At 56.6% G+C, this 22,986-nt stretch overlaps 1 protein-coding gene across 1 annotated transcript in view; it reads right to left on the reverse strand.

Moving 5' to 3' along the window:
• The window catches only part of SND1 (staphylococcal nuclease and tudor domain containing 1), a 245,016-nt gene that overhangs the window by 147,238 nt on the left and 74,792 nt on the right, over window positions 1-22,986 (reverse strand). Inside the window, exon 11 of the mRNA XM_067469434.1 lies at window positions 3,066-3,155. Coding sequence (XP_067325535.1) covers window positions 3,066-3,155 — 90 coding nt within the window. The remainder of the gene's footprint in view (window positions 1-3,065; window positions 3,156-22,986) is intronic.

A 22,986-nucleotide genomic window follows, 5' to 3' on the forward strand; every position in this document is an offset into this window, starting at 1 on the left:
TGAGGATGCTTGCCATAGATGCAGGCGAAACGTCAGGAGAGAATGCCTCTAGACCCCTGAGCAGGAGGGGGGCCAACAGAGTGATGTGGGGGACAGTGGAGGGGTGGAGCCTCGTGAAGAGCATCCTTCCCCCCCCCACAGACCCTTGAAGCCCCTCCTCCCCCAGGAAGCCAGAGCACGCTGCTGTGCTTGAAGTGCCCCCTCCCTCAACACGCCCCCCCCCCCTTTGCTCAGGCTCTCCCTCCCTCGTAATTACTCTCACGGATCCTTCTCGGGGCTTGATTGCCGCATGTTCCAAATTGCTTTAATTACAGGCAGGCTCACTTATTATTATTCTTCAGGCTTCGGAAATGTTTGTGCTCCTTTTCCTACCTGGCAGGGCTGGCGGCACCAGGTAATGAGGCAGGTGAGGGGGAGTGAGGAGGTGGGAAGGGGGGTGGGGGGGGCCTGAGGCACCCTCTGACTGACCCAGGCCTCGCTGGTCAAGCAGGTGCCCCGTACAGGCCGGGGGAAGTGGAGATGGAAGCAAGGAAGGAAGGATGGACAGACGGACGGACGGATGGACGGACGCAGGCGGCAGCGGCAGGAAGAGAGCAAGCGCCAAGGCGGGGGGGGGGACGCGGGGGGGGGGGTGCAGGCAAGGGCAAAGAAGGAAATAAGGTAGGAAGGCCTGGCCGAGGCGGTCAGTCCTGTCACGTCCAATCAGGAGGCGCCTCCAACCTCCAGGGATAGTTTGGATCATTAACGCAAAGGGCTTTTTCCTCGCTAAACTCCATCAAATTAATCAGAAGTGAAAAACGTGGCGCTGACAAAGGAAACGCTTACAAAGCCGGTTCCGAGGCAGCAAAGGCAGCGGGTGACCCCTCTCCCACGGCAGACTACCCAGAAAATGCAAAGATCATTTGCCCCGCACGGAGGAGGCCAAGGGGGGGGGGGCACATGGGGCCAAGGACACCCCCGCACCCCCCCCAAAAGTCCCTGGGGCTGTGAAGGCAAGGAGAGGGCCGTGCCCCCCCCCACCCCGGCCAGTCCCCCCGGGACCCTCCCTTCATCTGAACATGAGAAGGACTTTCTGATTGTGAGAGCCGTTCAGCAGTGGAACTCTCTGCCCTGGAGGGAGTGCGGTGGAGGTTCCTTATTTCAGCAGAGGCTAGATGGCCATCCGTTGGGAGGGCTTTGAATGCAATTTTCCTGTTTCTTGGCAGAATGGGGTTGGACTAGAAGATGGCCCACCAACTCTGGGATTCTCAGATTCAAGGGGCCTTCCAAGGGGGGGGGGGGGCTCCAGGTGGCCACTCAGCCCTTTGACCTCCAGGGAACAGTCTGCCCTGCCAAGCCAACCACGTGCCAAATACCTGGGTCTGCAAAGGGGGCTCAGAACTAAAGTTTATGCTCCTGACCCCAGCAGGGAGCCCCCCCCCCCCCCCCACCAAGTGACTCCTCCTGGGAACCATCCTAGAAATCATTCCTGAGCCAAGGGCCAGGCAACAATGACCCCCCCCCCCCCCACTGCCAGCCATGCACACACGAACTGTGGGGACGAGGGACAGGGCCTTCTTCGTGGTGGTCCCCCAATTCTGGAACTCTCTCCCCAAGGACATCAGGCAAGCCCCAACATTGGCAGTCTTTAGGAAGAGCTTAACTGCTGCCAGGAGAAATCTTGGGGGGGGGGGGGGGCGGCACCACTGACCAGAGTGAGATGAGTCAAGCCCTTGTCAAGTGGGGGAAGAAGCTGACACCCCCCCCCCCCAAATGGGAGGTGGGGCACTATCACCACCACCACTACCACTACCAGTGGTCTGAGTCCCTCTATGGAGGTGAGAAGATTGGGATATAGAAGTTTTAAATAAATAAATAAATCCCCCCCCCCCCTTTTGCAGGGAGGCAGCAGAAGCCCCCCAAGGGAGTCCCAGAGCGCCCCCCCCCCCCCCCCTCCAGCATCACAACAGAGAGCCTTTTGCACCTGGGAGGCTGTGTTGGCAGGAGGCTTTGCCAATCGCAACCCACGCACTGGAGGAGTTCCTCCAGACCCCCCCCCCCCACACACACACACACACACATACACACACACACTGGTGGATCTGGCTGTGCTGCCACTCTGTGGGGGGGACCCTGCAGGTCTCAGCCCACTGCCCACCCACAGGCACACCGATGTGGGCCCCCCCCTCTCCTGGCCATCTTCCAGCTCTGAGTGGAGGGAGGGAGGGAGGCCGGCCGGCTGACCAGGAGGCGCATGGGGAGGAAGGTGGGTCTGCCCAGCGGCCAGAGTGAAGGGGAAACCACGGGAAGAGGCCCATCCCTTTGGCAGAGGCGGCCTTTGCACGCGCTCAACTGCGCAGAGAACCTCTCCAGGCGCTGAAATATTCATCACCCACAGCCTGCCCCCCCCCTCCGTCCCTCCCTCCCCATGGATTGTTAATGACGGCAGGCCCGGCTCCAAGCCACAAGAATGCCTTCTCTGCAGAAGCTGCCCGGGAGCAGCAAGAGCAGGGATTTCTCAGCAGGGCTTCCCCTCCAGGGCTGGACCGGGATGGATGACCCCCCCCCCCCCGGGAGTCTGCACCTTGGGGGGGGGGCACTGGAGAGGGCCCTATATCAGGTCACATGGGCAGCGCAGAGGGAGGAGGGGGCAATGGGGGTTGGGGAGGGGGAAGGGGCCTCCTCTGGTCCACAGGTCAACCAAGCTCTCCCCGCACCCACTCACTTTCTTGCCAATCAGCTTCTTGACCCCCTGGGGAGTCTGCACCTTGGGGGGGGGCGCTGGAGAGGGCCCTACATCCAGCCCCATAGGTGGAACAGAGGGAGGAGGGAGAAATGGGTCTTGGTGAGGGGGAAGGGGTCTCCTCTGGGCTACGGGTCGGCCACGCTCTCCCCGCACCCACTCACTTTCTTGCCAATCAGCTTCTTGACCCCCTGGGGAGTCTGCACCTGGGGGGGGGGGGGCGCTGGAAAGGGCCCTACATCTGGTCCCATAGGTGGAACAGAAAGAGGAAGGGGCAATTGAGGAGGGGGAAGGGGCCTCCTCTGGGCCACGGGTCGCCCACGCTTTCCCTGCACCCACTCACCTTCTTGCCAATCAGCTTCTTCCGGAGGAACTCCCGGGCCTCAAACATGTAGGGGATGTCGTAGAGCGGGCGCAGCTTCCGGTTCTTGTCCTGGAAGAGAGAGCAAGGGGCCTTCCGGTCAAGAGTGTCCTCTGCCCTGCACCCACATTCCCCTCCCGGGTCAGTGGCTCCGGGTCAGTGCGTGTGCAAGCATGTCTGATATCCCACTTGTTTGTGCCATTGCGCCAACCGAACACAGGAAGATGCGCCATTCCAAGCCTGAAAAGGAGCAAGGCGGGCCCCCCATCCCAGGACACAAGGGTGCCACTCTGAATGAAGGGATCGGGTGCAGGAGGAGAGGGGGAGCGTTCTGGGGGGCCTCCCACGCGTGCCTTCACCCAGAGGCCCCCAAGTGTGGCTGGGGCTATGGGGATGCAATGGGGAAAAGTGATCAGGCTCCTCTGCCAGAGAGTTCAGGTGCATGCCTGCTCCCCACATCCCGGGCTACAAGGGTGCCGCTCTGAATGAAGGGATCGGGTGCAGGAGGAGAGGGGGAGCGTTCTGGGGGGCCTCCCACACGTGCCTTCACCCAGAGGCCCCCAAGTGCCACATCCCTCCTCCCTCTGTGGCTGGGGCTATGGGGATGCAATGGGGGGGGAGTGCTCAGGATCCTCCACCAGAGTCCAGGTGCAGCCGTGCACCCACACACACTCTCTCTGGCACAAGCCCATCGTACCCACAGCCTCACCCCCTTTGCAACTCCCCCTTGGCACCCCCCACCCACCCACCTTGCTTTAGACTTTTCTGGACATTAGCTCTTAGGCACTCCACCCCCCTTGCCCCCCCCCCACCATGGCTTTCTTCTGTGCTGAAGTTGCCCGAGAGAGAGATAGAGAGGGTGCGGGGCTTCCCTCGGCCTGTGCGCACGCGCTTCCTCCTCAGGCCCTTTCCAAGCCAGAAAATGTGGGTTTTCATCTGAACGCGCTCCGTGTGCCGAGTGTGCACTTGGCTTGCACACATGCGGATGAGCGCACGCATGCACGCCTGCTCCAAGCAAGCTGCGCTTTTGAAAAATCCCCTCGTCATCGGCTTCCGTTTCAAAGCCTTATAAACAAATCTGTTTGTGTGGTAATTCTAATAAACCTTTGCTGCTCCTTTGGAAATTGCGGACTCCTCCTCCCTCCCTCTCTCCCTCCTTCGCTCCTTCTTTCCTTCCTTCCTTCCTTCCTTCGCTCCCTCCTTCCAAGGCGGCTCAACAACACAAGCCCTGGGAGTGATGTGCGGGAGGAATGTGGAGAACAGTCACCCCAAAACAGAGGGGGAGGGGCTGGCCCCATCCATGACACCCCCCACCATCCCCGATCTGCATGGAAGGAAAGGGCCCCAGCAGAGGGGAGATTGGCTTCTGACCGACAGAGGCTGCCGTACAAGTACAGAATCCCGGAGGTGGAGGAGATCCCCAAGGGCCGCCCAGGCCAACCTTCTTCTGCCAGGCAGGGAGACACCATCCAAGCCCTCCCAACAGACAGCCATCCAACCCCTGCATAAACCCCTTTGGAGAGGGAGAGTCCAACGGCCTCCAAGGCTGCCTAGATCCTTCTGTCGCACGGCCCTTACTGCCCGGCTGTTTTCTTTCCACTTGAACCCACGTGTCCATTATGTCCTTGTCTCTTGTCCTCCCTCCCTCAATGGGACCTCCTCTGAAATACTGAAGCCTGGCTCCTCTTGTGGCCCCTTCTTCTCTCAGCCTTCTTTTTTCCGAACTAAGCAAACCCCCCCCCCCAACTCAATAGGGGGGTTCATGGTTTTTTTTAGACCTCTGGCCACTTGGATGTCCCTCCTGTGGACCCCTCTCCGCTTGTCCATCTCCTCCTTGAAACATCTCTTCCTTGGGTCAGAGAGAGGAGGCCTAACCACCACCATCCCCCTCCCCATGGACAGACACAGACAGGGCTGGGCCAGGCTCCGCACCGCAGGCACCTGACCAAGGAGAAGAGCCACCTCAGCAGTCGGCCATCCGTCCGTCCTGCCACCCATCTGCCCATCAGAGCTGATTGTCCCTGGCAGGTCCGGGGGCAAGCAGGCGCAAGACAGGACTGATGGCCGGAGGCAGGTCTCTCCCCCCACCTTCCCCGCTCCCATCAACACAAGGACAGTCTCCCAGGAGGAGGAGGGGGAGGACGGGGGGCATGTCCGGCACGCAGCTCCTGCCTTGGACGCCCAACCTGTCACAGAGAGCCTTCAAGGGAAGGAGACGCTTCCAGGATCAAGGACCTTCGCTGACAGGGATTTCATGGGGGGGGGGGCTCTGTCCTTGTGCCAGATGCAGCCAACCTTGCCCTTCATGCAGGGACACACCCCCCCCCCATTTCTCACAAGGCCGTGCCCTCCCCTGAAGGAGGAGAAGAGGGTGGGGAGGGGTCTCCCTTAGGAAAGGCTGGAGGCTGCAGAGGGCCAACTGAGGTGGGTGGGAAGTGGCCTGGCTCCCAGGGCCCCCCACCCAAGACTTGGCCTTCTGAGAGAGTGAACGGCAGAGAGAGAAGAGAGGTGGGGGGTGTTTCCCTCGCTGGGGACCACCCCCCCCCCCCCCCGTTAATGCAAAGTCCCAAATCAGAGTGCAAAGAGCAGAAGGGGCTGAGCATGAAAGACCCTCGCCTGGAGCTCTGCCCGTTCACACAGTTCTGCCCTCCAAACCTTGAGGAGATGCAGGGACTGGGGGGGGGGGTCTTCATGGGGGGGGTAGGTACCCCAAGAGTGACCCACTGCCTGGCACACTTGCAGTCCATCCAGGAAGGAGGTGGGGCGGGGAGTGGGGAGGATTGACCTTGGCTGCAACACCATGCCATTGTCCACTGACTGGACACAGCCCCATCTGCACCCTGCTGGGAGTCACCTTTGAACTGTGTCTAAAGCAGGCCTGGGCCAACTTGGGCCTTCTTTCCATCCCGGTGTTTTGGCCTTCAACTCCCCCCCCCCCCCCCCGCCGACCTTCCTCACCACCTCAGGCCCCTCCCTCCCCCCCCCCCCAGACGCTGAAGAGGAAAAGCGTTGGGTTCCATCCCTGACTGCACAAGACTCCAGCTCTCAATGAGGAGTTAGCCTACAGAGATTGTAGAGAGGGATGCCTCACATTGCTAAGTATTCAAAGCGGGGGGGGAAGAGATCATGGCATGCAAAGATGAGTAAGACAGCCCCCCCCCTTCTAAGCCCCTTCTTAAGATAAGCTTGCTTGAGGAAATTGGAGAAGGAATCCCTCACTTTCATCTCTCTAGTGTATCTGCTCATTGAGAACTAGAGACTTGTGCAGTCAGGGATGAAACCCAACAAAAAGCAAAGGGAAAAGGAGGAGGAAGGGGCCTGAGGAATTGGGGAGTGGGGGAGGACTTGAAGTCCAAAAGATCTGGAGTTGTCCCAGGCCTGGTCTAAAACAAGGGGGGCTTCCAGATTCTGGAACCTGCTTTGCAACCTGGAAGGTGGAAGTGGTGGTGATTGGGGGGGGGGGGGCACACAGAACCAAAGGCTGCTGTCTTGCTCAGTCTGGACAGAGCCAGGTATGCCCAGCGCATGGAGGGGGCCACTCCGGCCTCCCTAAAGAGGGATGGGGGCGGCCAGGTGGGCAGCCCTGGGGGGCTCTTGGCCATCCCTCCCTGTAGGCCAGCCGAGAGGACGCCCGCCTGCCCACCTGCCCGCCTGCCCACCTGGTCCCCCGCAAAGGCAGATTAGCAGCTTGCCGCCGACCGGGCTGCCTCTCGGCACAGCGGCTGCTGACATTTCGGAGAGAGAGGCGTGGAGAGACTAATCCCCAGCCGGTGTGCTCTGCCACGGACGGACGTGGCTTCGTGCTGCCTGCGTTTGCTTTGCTGCTGAGGGGCTCCCTGTGCCTGAAGACCCCCCCCCCTCCATCCTCCTCCTCCTCCTCTTGCCCAAGGCAGCACTGGAGGGGCAGCACACACACAAACACATTCCTCCACGCCACAACAGCAGTGGTGTTTGCTCACTAATGCCAGGGGCTGGTGAGATGGGAGGTGACCCCCCCTCCAACATGAGGGAGTAAGTCAAAGACCCTGTTTGTAAGGGGGGGGAGGCAGACCTTGCTTCAGCCCACCCCCCAGCCCAAGGCCATGGCCAAAGTCCGCAAGAGGAGCGGCCTGAGGGAGCGTGAGTGGGCAGCCTGGCTTAGAATGGCAGCCAAGGGAAAGGGAGGGGGCGGCTGGGTGTGCGGGCTCCCCGGATTGAGCCAATGCCGGAGGAATTTATGGCCGGGGATCAGAGCCTCCTTCCGCCTCGGAAAGCAATAAATACAGCTTGAGCCACGAGCCCGCGCTTGCTTCCTTCCTTCCTGCCTTCCCCTCCGATGGATGGATGGATGGAGGGCCGCCCCAGGGCTTAAATCACACCAACTATGCATATTTCATCCATTGGAGCCTCCAGGGACTGGCCGCTGTTCCGCCTCCTTAAGCAACAGCCCAGACCCCCCCTTGCCCTCACAGAGGAAAGGGGGAGGGAGGATCCAAGCTCTGGCCTCGCATGGTGGGGGGGGGGGGGGTCCCACAGAGGAGGGAGGGAAGGAAGGAGGGTCCAAGCTCTGGCCTCGCATGGTGGGGGGGGGGGTCCCCACAGAGGAGGGAAGGTAAGAGGGTCCAAGCTTTGTCCTCGACTGGTGGGGGGGTCCCACAGAGGAGGGAGGGAAGGAGGATCCAAACTCTGTCCTCCAATGGTGGGGGGGGGGGGTCCCACAGAGGATGGAGGGAAGGAGGGAGGGTCCAAGCTCTTTTCTTGAATGGTGGGGGGGGGGGTCCCACAGAGGAGGGAGGGGAGGGAGGATCCAAGCTCTGTCCTCCAATGGTGGGGGGGGGGTCTCACAGAGGATGGAGGGAGGGTCCAAGCTCTGTCCTTGAATGGTAGGGGGGGGGGGGTCCCACAGAGGAGGGAGGGAAGGAAGGAGGGTCCAAGCTCTGGCCTCGCATGGTGGGGGGGTCCCACAGAGGAGGGAGGGAAGGAGGGAGGTTCCAAGCTCTGGTCTCGCATGGTGGGGGGGGGGCACAGAGGAGGGAGGGTAAGAGGGTCCAAGCTCTGTCCTCGAATGATGGGGGGGTCCCACAGAGGACGGAGGGAAGGAGGGAGGGTCCAAGCTCTGGCCTCGCATGGTGGGGGGGGGGTCCCACAGAGGAGGGAGGGGAGGGAGGATCCAAGCTCTGGCCTCGAATGGTGGGGGGGGGTCCCACAGAGGACGGAGGGAAGGAGGGAGGATCCAAGCTCTGGCCTCGCAGGGGGGGGGGTGTCCCACAGTCTTCCCCCACACACACACGCACGGTCAGCCAGGTGTGACAGAGCAGGGACCCCACTGGGCTTCCAGCCAGACGGACAGGGGAGCCACCACGGATATTCCAGATCTGTGGGGCGAAGAGTCCAGTGAGGCCAACGCATGAGGCTTTGCTGGTCCAGAGGTGGGCAGAGCAGGCCTTAAAGGAGTGTCATTACACACACACGCACACACACACACATACACACACCCAAAACTGGTCCTCAAGGCAGCTTAGGACTGGGGCAATAGAACTGGACACTTGCAAAAGGCAACACTAGACTAAATTATATCAATTTCAATGGATGCAGTTGTCCAGCTGTCCAGGGAAAGCAATGCAAGCCCTGCCTGTGAACACGCTCCGTCCCAAAGCCCACCGGGAGAAGGGTGCCCCCACTGGAACACAGCGAGGAGGGCCCTCAGGGGCAGCCGCACAAAAGGCCCTGACCCTTGACCACCCACCCCCCTGATCCGGCTGCCCCCAGCCCCTCCCTCTCCCCCACCCAGTCCGCTTCCAGGTGGAGGGCCATTCATTCCAAGGCCAGCGCAAGCAATGCCCGCGCTCGGAGCCAGAGAGGAGGCGTGCGCAATCCCGCGCAACTGCCCAGATTGTCCTGGAAGCGCTTCCCTGTCGCCCCCCACGAAAGGCCACTTTGGCTGCCGGAGGAAGCGGTCCCTCTTTCCCCGGGAGGGGCCGCACATAAGGTAGCATTCTGGGAACGTGGTCAAGAACCAGCGGCTGCTCAGAGAGCGCGCAAATACACATTTGAAATCAATATAACAGCAAGGAGATGGGCTCAGCCCGGCCGCTTCCAGAGACGGAGCCAGGTGAGGCAGGTGCGCATTGCTCTCTCTGCCCACAAAGGGAAAGGCCTTGCTGGGGGGGGGGGTGCTCTACCAAGGAGCCTACCTGCCCCCCCCCCCCCCGCACCCACTCCCTGTCCTGGATGACCCCTGCATGGCCTTTTCCAAATGAAGCAGAGAGTGTTTGAGGACCGGGACATCCGTAGGGAGACCAAGGGCTTGTTTAAAAAGCCATTGTCCTCCCAACTCTACTATACACCTGCGAGACGTGGACTGTCTACAGACATCAACATCGACACTGAAATACAACACCGCCTGAGCTCTGCGAGCTCAGCATTTTTCCGAATGAAGCAGAGAGTGTTTGAGGACTGGGACCTCCATAAGGAGACCAAGGGCTTGTTTAAAAAGCCATTGTCCTCCCAACGCTACTATACACCTGCGAGACGTGGACTGCCTACAGACATCAACATTGACACTGAAATACAACACCGCCTGAGCTCTGCGAGCGCAGCATTTTCCTGAATGAAGCAGAGAGTGTTTGAGGACCGGGACATCCGTAGGGAAACCAAGGTGCTTGTCTATAAAGCTATTGTCCTCCCAACCCTGCTCTATGCCTGTGAGATGTGGACTGTCTACAGATGTCACATGCAACTCCTGGATCAATTCCATCAGTGCTGCCTCCAGAAAATCCTGCAAATCTCTTGGGAAGACAAGCGGACAAATGTCAGTGTGCTGGAAGAAGCAAAGAGCACCAGCACTGAAGCGATGGTCTTCTGCCATCAACTCATAGAATCATAGAATCATAGAATCCTAGAATCCTAGAGTTGGAAAAGACCTCCTGGACCATCATCCAGTGCAACCCCATTCTGCCAAGAAGCAGGAATATTGCATTCAAATCACCCCTGACAGATGGCCATCCAGCCTCTGCTTAAAAGCTTCCAAAGAAGGAGCCTCCACCACACTCTGGGGCAGAGAGTTCCACTGCTGAACGGCTCTCACAGTCAGGAAGTTCTTCCTAATGGAGTCCTCCAATGGACTGGCCACGTTGTCCGGATGCCTGACCATCGTCTCTCAAAGCAGTTACTCTACAGGAAGACAATCCTCCTCGGAAAATGAGGGATCGCCTAAGTGAAAGGACCGGAGGGGAGGGGTCACGTCCTCTGGGCTTCCCTCGCTCTGCCCCCTCCGTGGTGCCCCCGAATCCCCGGGGAGTTCTGCAGAAGGCCTTCTCTCTCAGTCCGTGGCCGACTTCCGCTTTGCATGGCTGATAATTTGATTTGGCAGCTTCGGTGGGGATTCTCCTTCAGAAGGATTGCCCTTTAATTTGCCAGGCTGCTCCCCAGAGGGGACGAGGAACGCCCGCGCTACCTCCCTCCCTCCCTCGCAGAAGGATCACCCCCACATGCACACACACACAGACATGCATCAAGACCCCTCACAGCACCCAGGGGTCACCAGCAGGACAATGGCCGGTGCAGAAAGGGCCCCTTGGTCAAGGACGTCCACTTGCCTGCCAGGCCAGAGCCTGAGCCTCCTCTTCCTCCACCACCCCACACCCCCCTAGCTGGCTCTCTTTAGGTGGGGGTCAGAAATGGTGGGTCTCACACCTTCCTTGCCTCTTCAGTGGACAATGGATGGGCAGACCTACATATACACATGTATATGCGCCCGTACCTTGGGAAGTCTGACTTGGCCACGGTGGTCCACGCTTTGGTTACATCCCGTTTAGACTACTGCAACGCTCTCTACATGGGGTTGCCCCTGAAGACTGCCCGGAAGCTGCAGCTAGTCCAACGCTCGGCAGCCAGACTACTAACGGGTGCTGGGTCCAGAGAGCACACCACTCCGCTGTTACGCCAGCTCCACTGGCTGCCAATTAGCTTCCGAGCACAATTCAAAGTGCTGGTGTTAACCTATAAAGCCCTAAACGACTCCGGCCCTGTTTACCTCTCCGAACGTATTCTCCCCTACGAACCATCAAGATTATTAAGATCGTCTGGAGGGGCCCTGCTCTCGGTCCCACCGGCCTCGCAAGCGCGTCTGGTGGGGACGAGGGACAGGGTCTTCTCGGTGGTGGCCCCTCAACTGTGGAACTCTCTCCCCCTGTTTACCTCTCCGAACGTATTCTCCCCTACGAACCATCAAGATTATTAAGATCGTCTGGAGAGGCCCTGCTCTCGGTCCCACCGGCCTCGCAAGCGCGTCTGGTGGGGACGAGGGACAGGGCCTTCTCGGTGGTGGCCCCTCAACTGTGGAACTCTCTCCCCCTGTTTACCTCTCCGAACGTATTCTCCCCTACGAACCATCAAGATTATTAAGATCGTCTGGAGAGGCCCTGCTCTCGGTCCCACCGGCCTCGCAAGCGCGTCTGGTGGGGACGAGGGACAGGGCCTTCTCGGTGGTGGCCCCGCGACTCTGGAACTCTCTCCCCCTGTTTACCTCTCCGAACGTATTCTCCCCTACGAACCATCAAGATTATTAAGATCGTCTGGAGAGGGCCTGCTCTTGGTCCCATCGGCCTCGCAAGCGTGTCTGGTGGGGACGAGGGACAGGGCCTTCTCGGTGGTGACCCCTCGATTCTGGAACTCTCTCCCATTGGAGATCAGAACCGCCCCTTCTATCCTGACATTCAGGAAACAGGTGAAGACCTGGTTATGGAGACAGGCATTCGAAGAGTGAGCCAACACCCTGAGATATGGATGGAGGACGATGTATAATCGATTTTAGTATGACGACTGACCATTGTAGTTATTGAATATATTTGAGGTTTAATGTGTTATTGTAATATGAATTACGTTGTTTGACTGACTGTATGTGACATCATGGTTGGAAACCGACCTGAGTCCCACAAGAGAGGTGAGAAGGTTGGTATACAAAACTTTTAAATAAAACAATAATAATAAATAATATATGCCCAGCCCTCCACACGTAAAGGCACTGTGTCTCCCATCTTTTTGACTAAAGGAGGTGCAAGCAAGCGAGCGAAAGAGCAAGCAAGCCATCTCTATGATTCCCTGTCCACGAGGAAATCCAGGCCGCAGGAAGGCTCAGGCTAAGCGCACGCTCCTTGGAGCCACTTGATTAAGGGCTCTTCTTTTCAGAGGGAGGAGAGGCCACAAGCATCTAATTAAGATTAGCCTGGAAGACGGCGCAAGCAGCAGCAGCAGCAGGGGGGGGGGGGCAGGGGCTTCCAGTGGCCAGCAAGGCTACAAGCTGGACAGGCCTGGAAGGGCAAGGGGTCAAGGAGCACAAGACCTCCCCATACACCCAGTGACCCACCCATGGCCAGGATAGGCCACCATACCTCTGGGCCCATGGCACCCAATGTTACTGGGAAATTGACCCCCCCCCCCCCCATAATAATAACTATAAATGTATACCATGCAAGGTTATTACAAAATCCCACTGGAGCATTGCAGCATGCCCAAGTACCTGGGAGGAGTCACTCTGGACCGTGCTCTGACCTACAAGAAGCACTGCCTGAACATCAAGCAAAAAGTGGGCGCTAGAAACAACATCATTGTTCACATGCTTCACAGGTGCGGCTGGCGGGAACGAGAGACAGGGCCTTTTCTGTGGTGGCCCCGCGGCTTTGGAATGCCCTCCCTATAGAGATAAGATCAGCCTCCTCGCTGATAGTATTTCGGAAAAAACTCAAGACATGGATGTTTGAGCAAGCATTCGGCTAATCCGATGCGATGAAATCTCTGATCAAGGACTGGCAATCACAGACAACGAAATTGGATTATGATTTTAATTTAAGAGATGCATTGGTCTGTATTGGTGGCCCAATACTGTGTATTGTATATGTATGTGTTTTATATTTTTAATTGGAATATTGTTGTTTTTAAATGTTGTAAACCGCAATGAGTCGCCGTTTTAGGCTGAGATATTAGCAGTATACAAGTGTACTAAATAAATAAATAAATAAATAAATAAATCATACGAAAGCTGACTGGCACAACCTGGGGATCACAACCAGACACAGTGAAGACATCTGCCCTTGCGCTGTGCTACTCTGCTGCTGAGTACGCATGCCCAGTGTGGAACACATCTCACCACGCTAAAACAGTGGATGTGGCTCTTAATGAGACATGCTGCATTATCATGGGGTGCCTGCGCCCAACACCACTGGAGAAATTACACTGCTTAGCCGGCATTGCACCACCTGACAACCGCCAGGAAAGAGCAGCCAATAGTGAAAGGACCAAGGCAGAGACATCCCCAGCTCATCCCTTGTTTGGGTATCAGCCAGCATGTCAACGACTTAAATCAAGACATAGTTTTCTTAGATCTACAGACACTCGCTGGAACCCCTCAGCAAGCGAGAGTCCAAAAGTGGCAGGCTCAAACCCAGCACCTCAACCCGTGAGTGATACCAGATGAGAGACTCCCCCCTGGGCACACAGAAGACTAGGCGACTTGGAAGGCGCTGAACAGACTGCGCTCTGGCACCACGAGATGCAGAGCCAACCTTCAGAAATGGGGCCACAAAGTGGAATCCTCAGCATGCGAGTGCGGAGAAGAGCAAACCACTGACCACCTGCTGCAATGCACCCTGAGCCCTGCCACATGCACATGCTCTGACCTACAAGAAGCCTGAATATCAAGCAAAAGGTGGGTGCTAGAAACAATATAGGAAAGCTGACTGGCACAACCTGGGGATCACAACCAGACACAGTGAAGACATCTGCCCTTGCACTATGCTACTCTGCTGTCTCCCCTCTGGGCACACAGAAGACGGGGCGACTTGGAAGGCGCTGAACAGACTGTGCTCGGGCACCACGAGATGCAGAGCCAACCTTCAGAAATGGGGCTACAAAGTGGAATCCTCGGCATGCGAGTGCAGAGAAGAGCAAACCACTGACCACTTGCTGCAATGCACCCTGAGCCCTGCCACATGCACAATGGAGGACCTTCTTGCGGCAACACCAGAGGCACTCCAAGTGGCCAGATACTGGTCAAAGGACATTTAACCAGCTACCAAACTCACAAGATGTGTATTTTTCTGACTGTTTGCTTTGTTCTGTTAGAAATGTAATATATAATGGACTGGTTGCTCTGACACGACAAATAATAAATAAATACCCAATGTTATTAGGAAATCAACCCCCCCCCCCCCTCATAATAATAACTATAAATGTGTACTATGCAAGGTTATTACAAAACAATGCCTCAGTTTCAAAAATCCGTGGCAAATGTTTTAGTGAACTCACCCGTGTGAAAGCTACATCAATGTGAACGGGAAGTCTTCACATATTTTTCCGAATGTATACATGCCCCAGATGGGGCAACTGCACGGCGTCCGTGCACCAGGCAGTGCAAAATTGCTGCAACACTTTCAAAGCACTACATTCACAATGACCGTGCATGTAGACATTTAGAACCCCCTTTTGGAAAGCAGCGCCAGACGGGAAGGTGGTGGTGGTGGTGGGGATATGTGGAAGATGTGGTGTATGTGCCACCTCTGCCGGCGACCACTGATGAGCTCAAGAGACAAATCACCGGAGCTGTGAATGCCATTGACCGTGACATGTTGCAACGTGTGTGGAAGAGCAGGACTATAATTTAGATGTGCGATGTGTGAGTGACAGCAGCCATATTGAACACTTTTGAGTGTGGAAAAAAACTTGAAGACTTCCCATTATGGGAAGTTCCATATGTGTGCATTCACTAAAACGTTTACCATGAATTTTTGAAACTTTGTAATACCCCTGTATTTTTATAGATCTTAGCTGGTTTCAAGCCCCAGCCCTGACCCAAACATTCCTGGGAGGATTAATCTAATCATTTATCAAATGACGAGACCGGAAATTTACGGAGAAAGCCAGAAGGTGGTTAAGGCCGAGGGGGAAAGAAAGAAAGATGGGTCTCTTTGCTGGTCAACCAGCAGAACGGGAGAAGGTTCAAAAGACAGGACTTCATGACCTAAAAGAAGGGAGCACAGGAAGGAGGGAAGAAAGAAAGGGAGAAATTGCTGAAGGGAAGGTAAATAAGACGTGCCAAGAGGACAAAGAGAAAGCTTGCGCTCCCATGTTTAGGAGCTTCAGAAACCTCTACTATAAAAAGGCCAAGTTGTATCTCAACCTTGGGGCGCTATTTTCCTGTTGCACACCCAATATTTATTTATTTATTTATTTATTTATTTATTTACTGTGCTTATAGACCGCCGTTCTCAGCCCTGGGGCGACTCACGGCGGTGTACAACATGTAAAATAAGGTGCAATTCACAACATAAGCTAACATCAACTAGCAATATCAAAAACAACATCAAACAACAACATCAATATCAATAATACAGTTACAATAAGTCATTCGCGACGTCTCATCGTTGAACCAGAATCCAAATATCGTTTTCCGTGTTCCGTTCCTATAGTCATTGCCAATTGTTGCAGCACTTATTCAAACGCCTTCTCAAACAACCACGTCTTTAGTCTCTTGCGGAATGTCATAAGGGAGGGTGCCAGTCTGATGTCAACAGGAAGGGTGTTCCACAGCCGAGGGGCCACCACTAAGAAGGCCCTATCCCTCGTCCCCGCCAGCCGTGCCTGTGAGGCAGGCGGGATCGAGAGAAGGGCCTCCCCGGACGATCTCAAAGTCCTCGTGGGCTCATAGGCCGAGAGGCGGTCAGACAGGTATTTTGGGCCGGAACCGTTTAGGGCTTTGTAGGCCAACACCAGCACCTTGAATTGGGCCCGGTAGCAGATCGGCAGCCAGTGGAGCTGGGACAACAAGGGCGTTGTATGCTCCCTGCGTCCCGCTCCTGTTAGTAACATGGCTGCTGGAGCTTCTGGGCCGTCTTCAAGGGCAGCCCCACGTAGAGAGCGTTGCAGTAGCCAAGGCTTTGTCTGGCCAAAATAAACCTATTGCATTTGATCTCCTCGCCTCTAATGTCTGATTGAAACAGAGATACTAAGGAGGTTGGGCAGCACCAAGCCTCAAGGAACTGGTATGACGGGAGGCAATGTCCACCCAAAGAAGACAATATCAGGTAAGAGAAACGCTTCAGTGAAATGTTTCCTTCCTATTCCGTTGCATCTATTTGCATAAGCTTTATCTTTTGTCTCTGGGGATGGCACCGACTGCAAACCCCACAATCCCATCCTGGACGATTTCAGACCATTTCCCAAGCCTTGCCCCTTTCCTCCTGGGAGGATCTTCCAAATGGCTTCAGCGACAAACGGACACATAGCAGATCTCCATTTTCCCCACCCCACGGGAGACCCCACCCACCTCTAACATCACAGGGATTCTCCATCCAATGACAGCTCAGAACATAGCACGACCATTCCTGAGCCACTTAAGAATGGTTGCCAAAGGGGATAAAATGCTTTGCATCGGATGTCATGTCGGTTCTTTTGGAGATTACACTGTTTGGACATCCACCTGGCCAGATGAATAACACTTCTGCTTCTGCCTTCAAAGTCGCTCACGTTTTTCCTGGCTTTCAAGGTAGCAAGGAATGCTGGGCAACAGACCGACACTGCCCAGTTGTGGCAGACAGCTGATTTCGGTAACGCCTATGCACACACACCCCAAGTTTCAGGCACAGCCCTATGAACAGTCAGGCCCAGCCCCGACACCACAACCCACCACTGCCCATGAGTTCCTGGCAAAGTTTTGGCTAGTTCCTTAAGAGCCCTACGTGGCTGTGTCCAGGTGACCTGCAGGAGAACCTTCTCCCATCCAAAGTGCGCCCCATGCACTCAATTCTCTGGGAGACACTGCCAAGGTAGATCTGGAGCGGAGGAGGAGGAGGAAGGCACCCCACGAACTCAAATGTACACCCCATGAACTCCAATCCTCTAGGAGACACTTGGTTCAACAAGACAGAGCCCGACTGGCGACTCTCGCCCTTGGGACCTTACAACGGCCACCCCTCAACCGTGGAAGGACCTGCCAGAAGAGCGGCCACAGCGAAAGGCTCTCAGAACCCAAGACACAACGAAAGGCCTCTCTCTTCCGTCCAGCCTACCCAGCCAGGTTTAAGGCTGGCTCCCCCCTCTCCCCTCGGCCTTAACCACCTTCTGGCTTTCTCCGTAAATTTCCGGTCTCATCACTTGATAAATGATTAGATCAATCCTCCCAGGAATGTTTGGGTCAGGGCTGGGGCTTGAAACCAGGTTCCTGCGCAGTCCAAGAGAGGAGCCCCCCCCCCAGCCCGCTGCTTCAATATGTGCCCCCCACCACCACCACCACCACTATGCCATGAATGCCAAGGTAGATCTGGAGCGGAAAAGGAGGCAGAGGAGGAGGAGGACTGGGGCAGGAACCTGGTTTCAAGCCCCAGCCCTGACCCAAACATTCCTGGGAGGATTGATCTAATCATTTATCAAGTGATGAGACACCCCATGAACTCAAATGTGCACCCCATGAACTCCAATCCTCTAGGAGACACTTGGTTCAACAAGACAGAGCCCGACTGGCGACTCTCACCCTTGGGACCTTCCAACGGCCACCCCTCAACTGTGGAAGGACCTGCCGGAAGAGCGGCCACAGCGAAAGGCTCTCAGAACCCAAGACACAACTAAAGACCTCTCTCTTCTGTCCGGCCTACCCAGCCAGGTTTAAGCCATGGCGGAGAGGCAGGAAACACATAAGTTGTTATTGTTGTTGTTACTGCTTTACTACCACTACTAGTACTGTTAATAAAAGTAGGGCAGGGAGGCTTGGGGCCGGTTCCCATCCAGAGTCACAGCTGGAAATCCACCTGCGTCCAGCCCAGGGTCCATCAGCGGCCTGTCAAACTCTTGGCCTGGAGGCCGGAGGGGAGGAGAAAGCCAGTCCGGGTAGGCACGCCCTCCCCAGGGGAGGGGACCCCTCCTGCCCCAGTCCAAGAGAGGAGCCCCCCCCCAACTTGCTGCTTCAATATGTGCCCCCCCCACCACCACCACCCCTCCACCAGGAATGCCAAGGTAGATCTGGAGCGGAGGAGGAGGAAGAGGAGGAGGAGGAGGAAGGCACCCCACGAACTCAAATGTGCACCCCATGAACTCCAATCCTCTGGGAGACACTTGGTTCAACAAGACAAAGCCCGACTGGCGACTCTCGCCCTTGGGACCTTCCAACGGCCACCCCTCAACTGTGGAAGGACCTGCCGGAAGAGCGGCCACAGCGAAAGGCTCTCAGAATCCAACGACCTGCCGGAAGAACGGCCACAACGAAAGGCCTCTCTCTTTTGTCTGGCCTACCCAGCCAGGTTAAAGCCATGGAGGAGAGGCAGGAAACAGGTAAGTTGTGGTTGTTGTTACTGCTTTACTACCACTACTAGTACTGTTAATAAAAGCAGGGCAGGGAGGCTTGGGGCCGGTTCCCATCCAGAGTCACAGCTGGAAATCCACCTGCGTCCAGCCCAGGGTCCATCAGCGGCCTGTCAAACTCTTGGCCTGGAGGCCGGAGGGGAGGAGAAGGCCAGTCCATGCAGTCCCGCCCTCCCCAGGAGAGGGGCCCCCTCCTGCCCCAGTCCAAGAGAGGACCCCCCCCCCAACTTGCTGCTTCAATATGTGCCCCCACCACCACCACCACCCCTCCACCAGGAATGCCAAGGCAGATCTGGAGCGGAGGAGGAGGAAGAGGAGGAGGAGGAAGGCACTCCACGAACTCAAATGTGCACCCCATGAACTCCAATCCTCTAGGAGACACTTGGTTCAACAAGACAGAGCCCGACTGGCGACTCTCGCCATTGGGACCTTCCAACGGCCACCCCTCAACCGTGGAAGGACCTGCGGGAAGAGCGGCCACAGCTACAGGCTCTCAGAACTCAAGACACAAGTAAAGACCTCTCTCTTCCATCCGGCCTACCCAGCCAGGTTTAAGGCTGGCTCCCCCCTGTCCCCTCGGCCTTAACCACCTTCTGGCTTTCTCAGTAAATTTCCGGTCTCATCACTTGATAAATGATTAGATCAATCCTCCCAGGAATGTTTGGGTCAGGGCTGGGGCTTGAAACCAGGTTCCTGCCCAGTCCAAGAGAGGAGCCCCCCCCCCCCCAGCTCGCTGCTTCAATATGTGCCCACCACCACCACCACCACTATGCCATGAATGCCAAGGTAGATCTGGAGCGGAGGAGGAGGAGGAGGAGGAGGAAGGCACCCCACGAACTCAAATGTGCACCCCATGAACTCCAATCCTCTAGGAAACACTTGGTTCAACAAGACGGAGCCCGACTGGCGACTCTCGCCATTGGGACCTTCCAGCGGCCACCCCTCAACCGTGGAAGGACCTGCGGGAAGAGCGGCCACAGCAAAAGGCTCTCAGAACCCAAGACACAAGTAAAGACCTCTCTCTTCCGTCCGGCCTACCCAGCCAGGTTTAAGGCTGGCTCCCCCCTGTCCCCTCGGCCTTAACCACCTTCTGGCTTTCTCAGTAAATTTCCGGTCTCATCACTTGATAAATGATTAGATCAATCCTCCCAGGAATGTTTGGGTCAGGGCTGGGGCTTGAAACCAGGTTCCTGCCCAGTCCAAGAGAGGAGCCCCCCCCCCCCCAGCTCGCTGCTTCAATATGTGCCCACCACCACCACCACCACTATGCCATGAATGCCAAGGTAGATCTGGAGCGGAGGAGGAGGAGGAGGAGGAGGAAGGCACCCCACGAACTCAAATGTGCACCCCATGAACTCCAATCCTCTAGGAAACACTTGGTTCAACAAGACGGAGCCCGACTGGCGACTCTCGCCATTGGGACCTTCCAGCGGCCACCCCTCAACCGTGGAAGGACCTGCCGGAAGAGCGGCCACAGCGAAAGGCTCTCAGAACCAAAGACACAACGAAAGGCCTCTCTCTTCCGTCCGGCCTACCCAGCCAAGTTTAAGCCATGGAGGAGAGGCAGGAAACAGATAAGTTGTTGTTATTGTTGTTGTTACTGCTTTACTACCACTACTAGTACTATTAATAAAAGCAGGGCAGGGAGGCTTGGGGCCAGTTCCCATCCAGAGGCACAGCTGGAAATCCACCTGCGTCCAGCCCAGGGTCCATCAGCGGCCTGTCAAACTCTTGGCCTGGAGGCCGGAGGGGAGGAGAAAGCCAGTCCGGGTAGGCACGCCCTCCCCAGGGGAGGGGACCCCAACTGCCCCAGTCCAAGAGAGGAGCCCCCCCCCAACTTGCTGCTTCAATATGTGCCCCCACCACCACCACCACCCCTCCACCAGGAATGCCAAGGCAGATCTGGAGCGGAGGAGGAGGAAGAGGAGGAGGAAGGCACCCCACGAACTCAAATGTGCACCCCATGAACTCCAATCCTCTAGGAGACACTTGGTTCAACAAGACGGAGCCCAACTGGCGACTCTTGCCATTGGGACCTTCCAACGGCCACCCCTCAACCGTGGAAGGACCTGCCGGAAGAGCGGCCACAGCAAAAGGCTCTCAGAACCCAAGACACAACGAAAGGCCTCTCTCTTTTGTCTGGCCTACCCAGCCAGGTTTAAGCCATGGGGGAGAGGCAAGAAACCTCTTTACTACCACTACTAGTACTACTGCTTTACTACCACTACTAGTACTATTAATAAAAGCAGGGCAGGGGCCGGTTCCCATCCAGAGGCACAGCTAGAAATCCACCTGCGTCCAGCCCAGGGTCCATCAGCGGCCTGTCAAACTCTTGGCCTGGTGGCCGGAGGGGAGGTGCAGGCCGGTCCAGGCAGCCCTGCCCTCCCCAGGAGAGGGGCCCCCTCCTGCCCCAGTCCAAGAGAGGAGCCCCACCCAGCACACTGCTTCAATATGTGCCCCCCCCCCCACCACCACCACCACCCCTCCGCCATGAATGCCAAGGTAGATCTGGAGCGTAGGAGGAGGAGGAAGAGGAGGAGGAGGAAGGCAAGCTGACAGGCAGGTCTGCAGGTGGGCAGTTCCCCCTTTTACACACACGAGCTAATTAGGAAGCTCGTTAGTTGTTAAGTAATTAGCATAACAAATCAACTCAAAGTGACACAGGAGGCTAGGCAACTCAAGATTAAGAGGCAAAATTATTCAAGTGGTTTCCCATGGCAGCATCCTCAAGTGTCTCCAAAGAGGAGGAGGAAGAGGGGGGGGGGGAGAAGGAGACCGAAGATGGGGGCTGCGCGGGGGGGGGGGGGGGCAGGAGAGGAGGGGGGCCTCCCTTCCCAGAGGGAGGAGGGGGTGCCCAGGACCCAGAGGCCTCTTCAACCAGAGCGGGGCCTCAGCTCTTGGCCCCATAAGGAGGGGAGAGACACGGACCTGCACACACATCCCCCAGTCCAGAAGACCCCTCCCCGGGCAAAGTGGAGGGAAGGCATGGCCTCCCTGAAGGACAGGGCCACTGGGGCCCTTCCAAGGCCAGCCTCACCTCAGCCGTCAAGACACGGAGCCACCCCTGATCCTGCCCAAGGTCCTTCCCTGGCTTCTTGGTTTTGGACCCGATTGTGCACTGGAGATGGGCCTCACATTGGCTGTTTGAGAAGGGGGCTGCCACAATGGGGGGGTCTTTCCTGTGGGACCCCCCAGCGCCCAGTCCAGGGGACTCCCCTCTCCTCTCTTTGGGATCCGCACTTCTGATGCCGAGGCAAAGACAGGGAGCATGTGGAGCATGGCCAGCCCCCCCCCCCCTTTAATTCCCCAATGCTCACCTGAGGCTGAAAGAGCAAGGCGCACAGACACACACACACACACACACACACACCCCGCTCAGCCTCCCCTTAGACCCCAAAGGCAGGCGGAGGAGAGGAGGATGCACCCAACCCTGCAACTCCCACCTGCCTTCATTTCAGCTCTGATGGCAATGGGGCTGATGGGATTTGCAGCCCAAATGCACCCCCATTCCTCATCCCGTGAAGGAAAGGTGCAATGGCAGCAAGGAAGCTGTGGCCTTTCCCCAGGGTCCGTCTGAGCCCCCAGTTCACCCCTCTCCCATCACCGCCCCCCCCCCCACCACCACCACTGCCTTCCCAGTGGGATCCAAAGCCAGTGGCGCCAGGAAGAGGCTCATTCGGGAGAGGAAGCCAGGAGATGCGTTGCGTGGGGAAATAATTACAATGCGGAGATTAGGCCTCGGGATGTAAGAGGATCATTCTCTTGGCTACTGAAGCTGCTCTAAAATGGATTTCTGATTTAGTGTAGCCTGTTAAATAAGATTAGCCCCTTGCAGAGCTGCGCTGCTTTGATTACAGACCTCAGAAGGCACGCGGGGGGGGGGGGGGGGCAGAGATGGGGGATCCTGAGGCTGTGAGGAACGGTGGGAGTTGGAGTCCAAAACACTTGGAGAGAAGGACCAATTGGCCCATGCCTGACCATATGATTTCGACAGACTCCTAGATCCCTTCCTGCTCATTTCAAATGGCACCACAAAGGGGGGGGGGATCTCTTGCAGGGTGGGCAATCGGGGCTCGGCTCCCCCCACTCACTTGCTGCTCCCTTCGCCTTCCCTCCCAATCTGGGCTCCCTGGCAACACAGTCAAAACACTTCAAGAAGGGAACTGATAGGATACGTTCCGCATCTTAAACAGAGTGAGCAAAGGGCAATCTGGGTCGCACCTGTCTCTCAGGTGGGCGGGCTCCTATGGGGAGGGGCTTAAGTGGCGAGTCTGGCCAGAATGGCACAGGCCTGGGATTCGGAGAGAAAAACCTGGCGCATGCCGGGATGGGAGGCGCATCTGGTGCTTCTCCTCCTTTCGTTACTTGATTTTCACATATTATTGGACTCCACAATTGCAGAGAGGCTCAGGCATTAAAAGGCCTGGGGATAGAAGCCGGCATTATTATTATTATTATTATTGAATATATTTTACAATTTTTATTATTATTATACATTATTATTATTATTATACAATTATTATTATTATTATTGAATACATTCAAAGGGTCAGAAAAATTCTCAAAAGCAAGCTCA

This window comes from Anolis sagrei, chromosome 5 (assembly GCF_037176765.1).
Source record: "Anolis sagrei isolate rAnoSag1 chromosome 5, rAnoSag1.mat, whole genome shotgun sequence".
Taxonomy (NCBI): Eukaryota; Metazoa; Chordata; class Lepidosauria; order Squamata; family Dactyloidae; genus Anolis; species Anolis sagrei.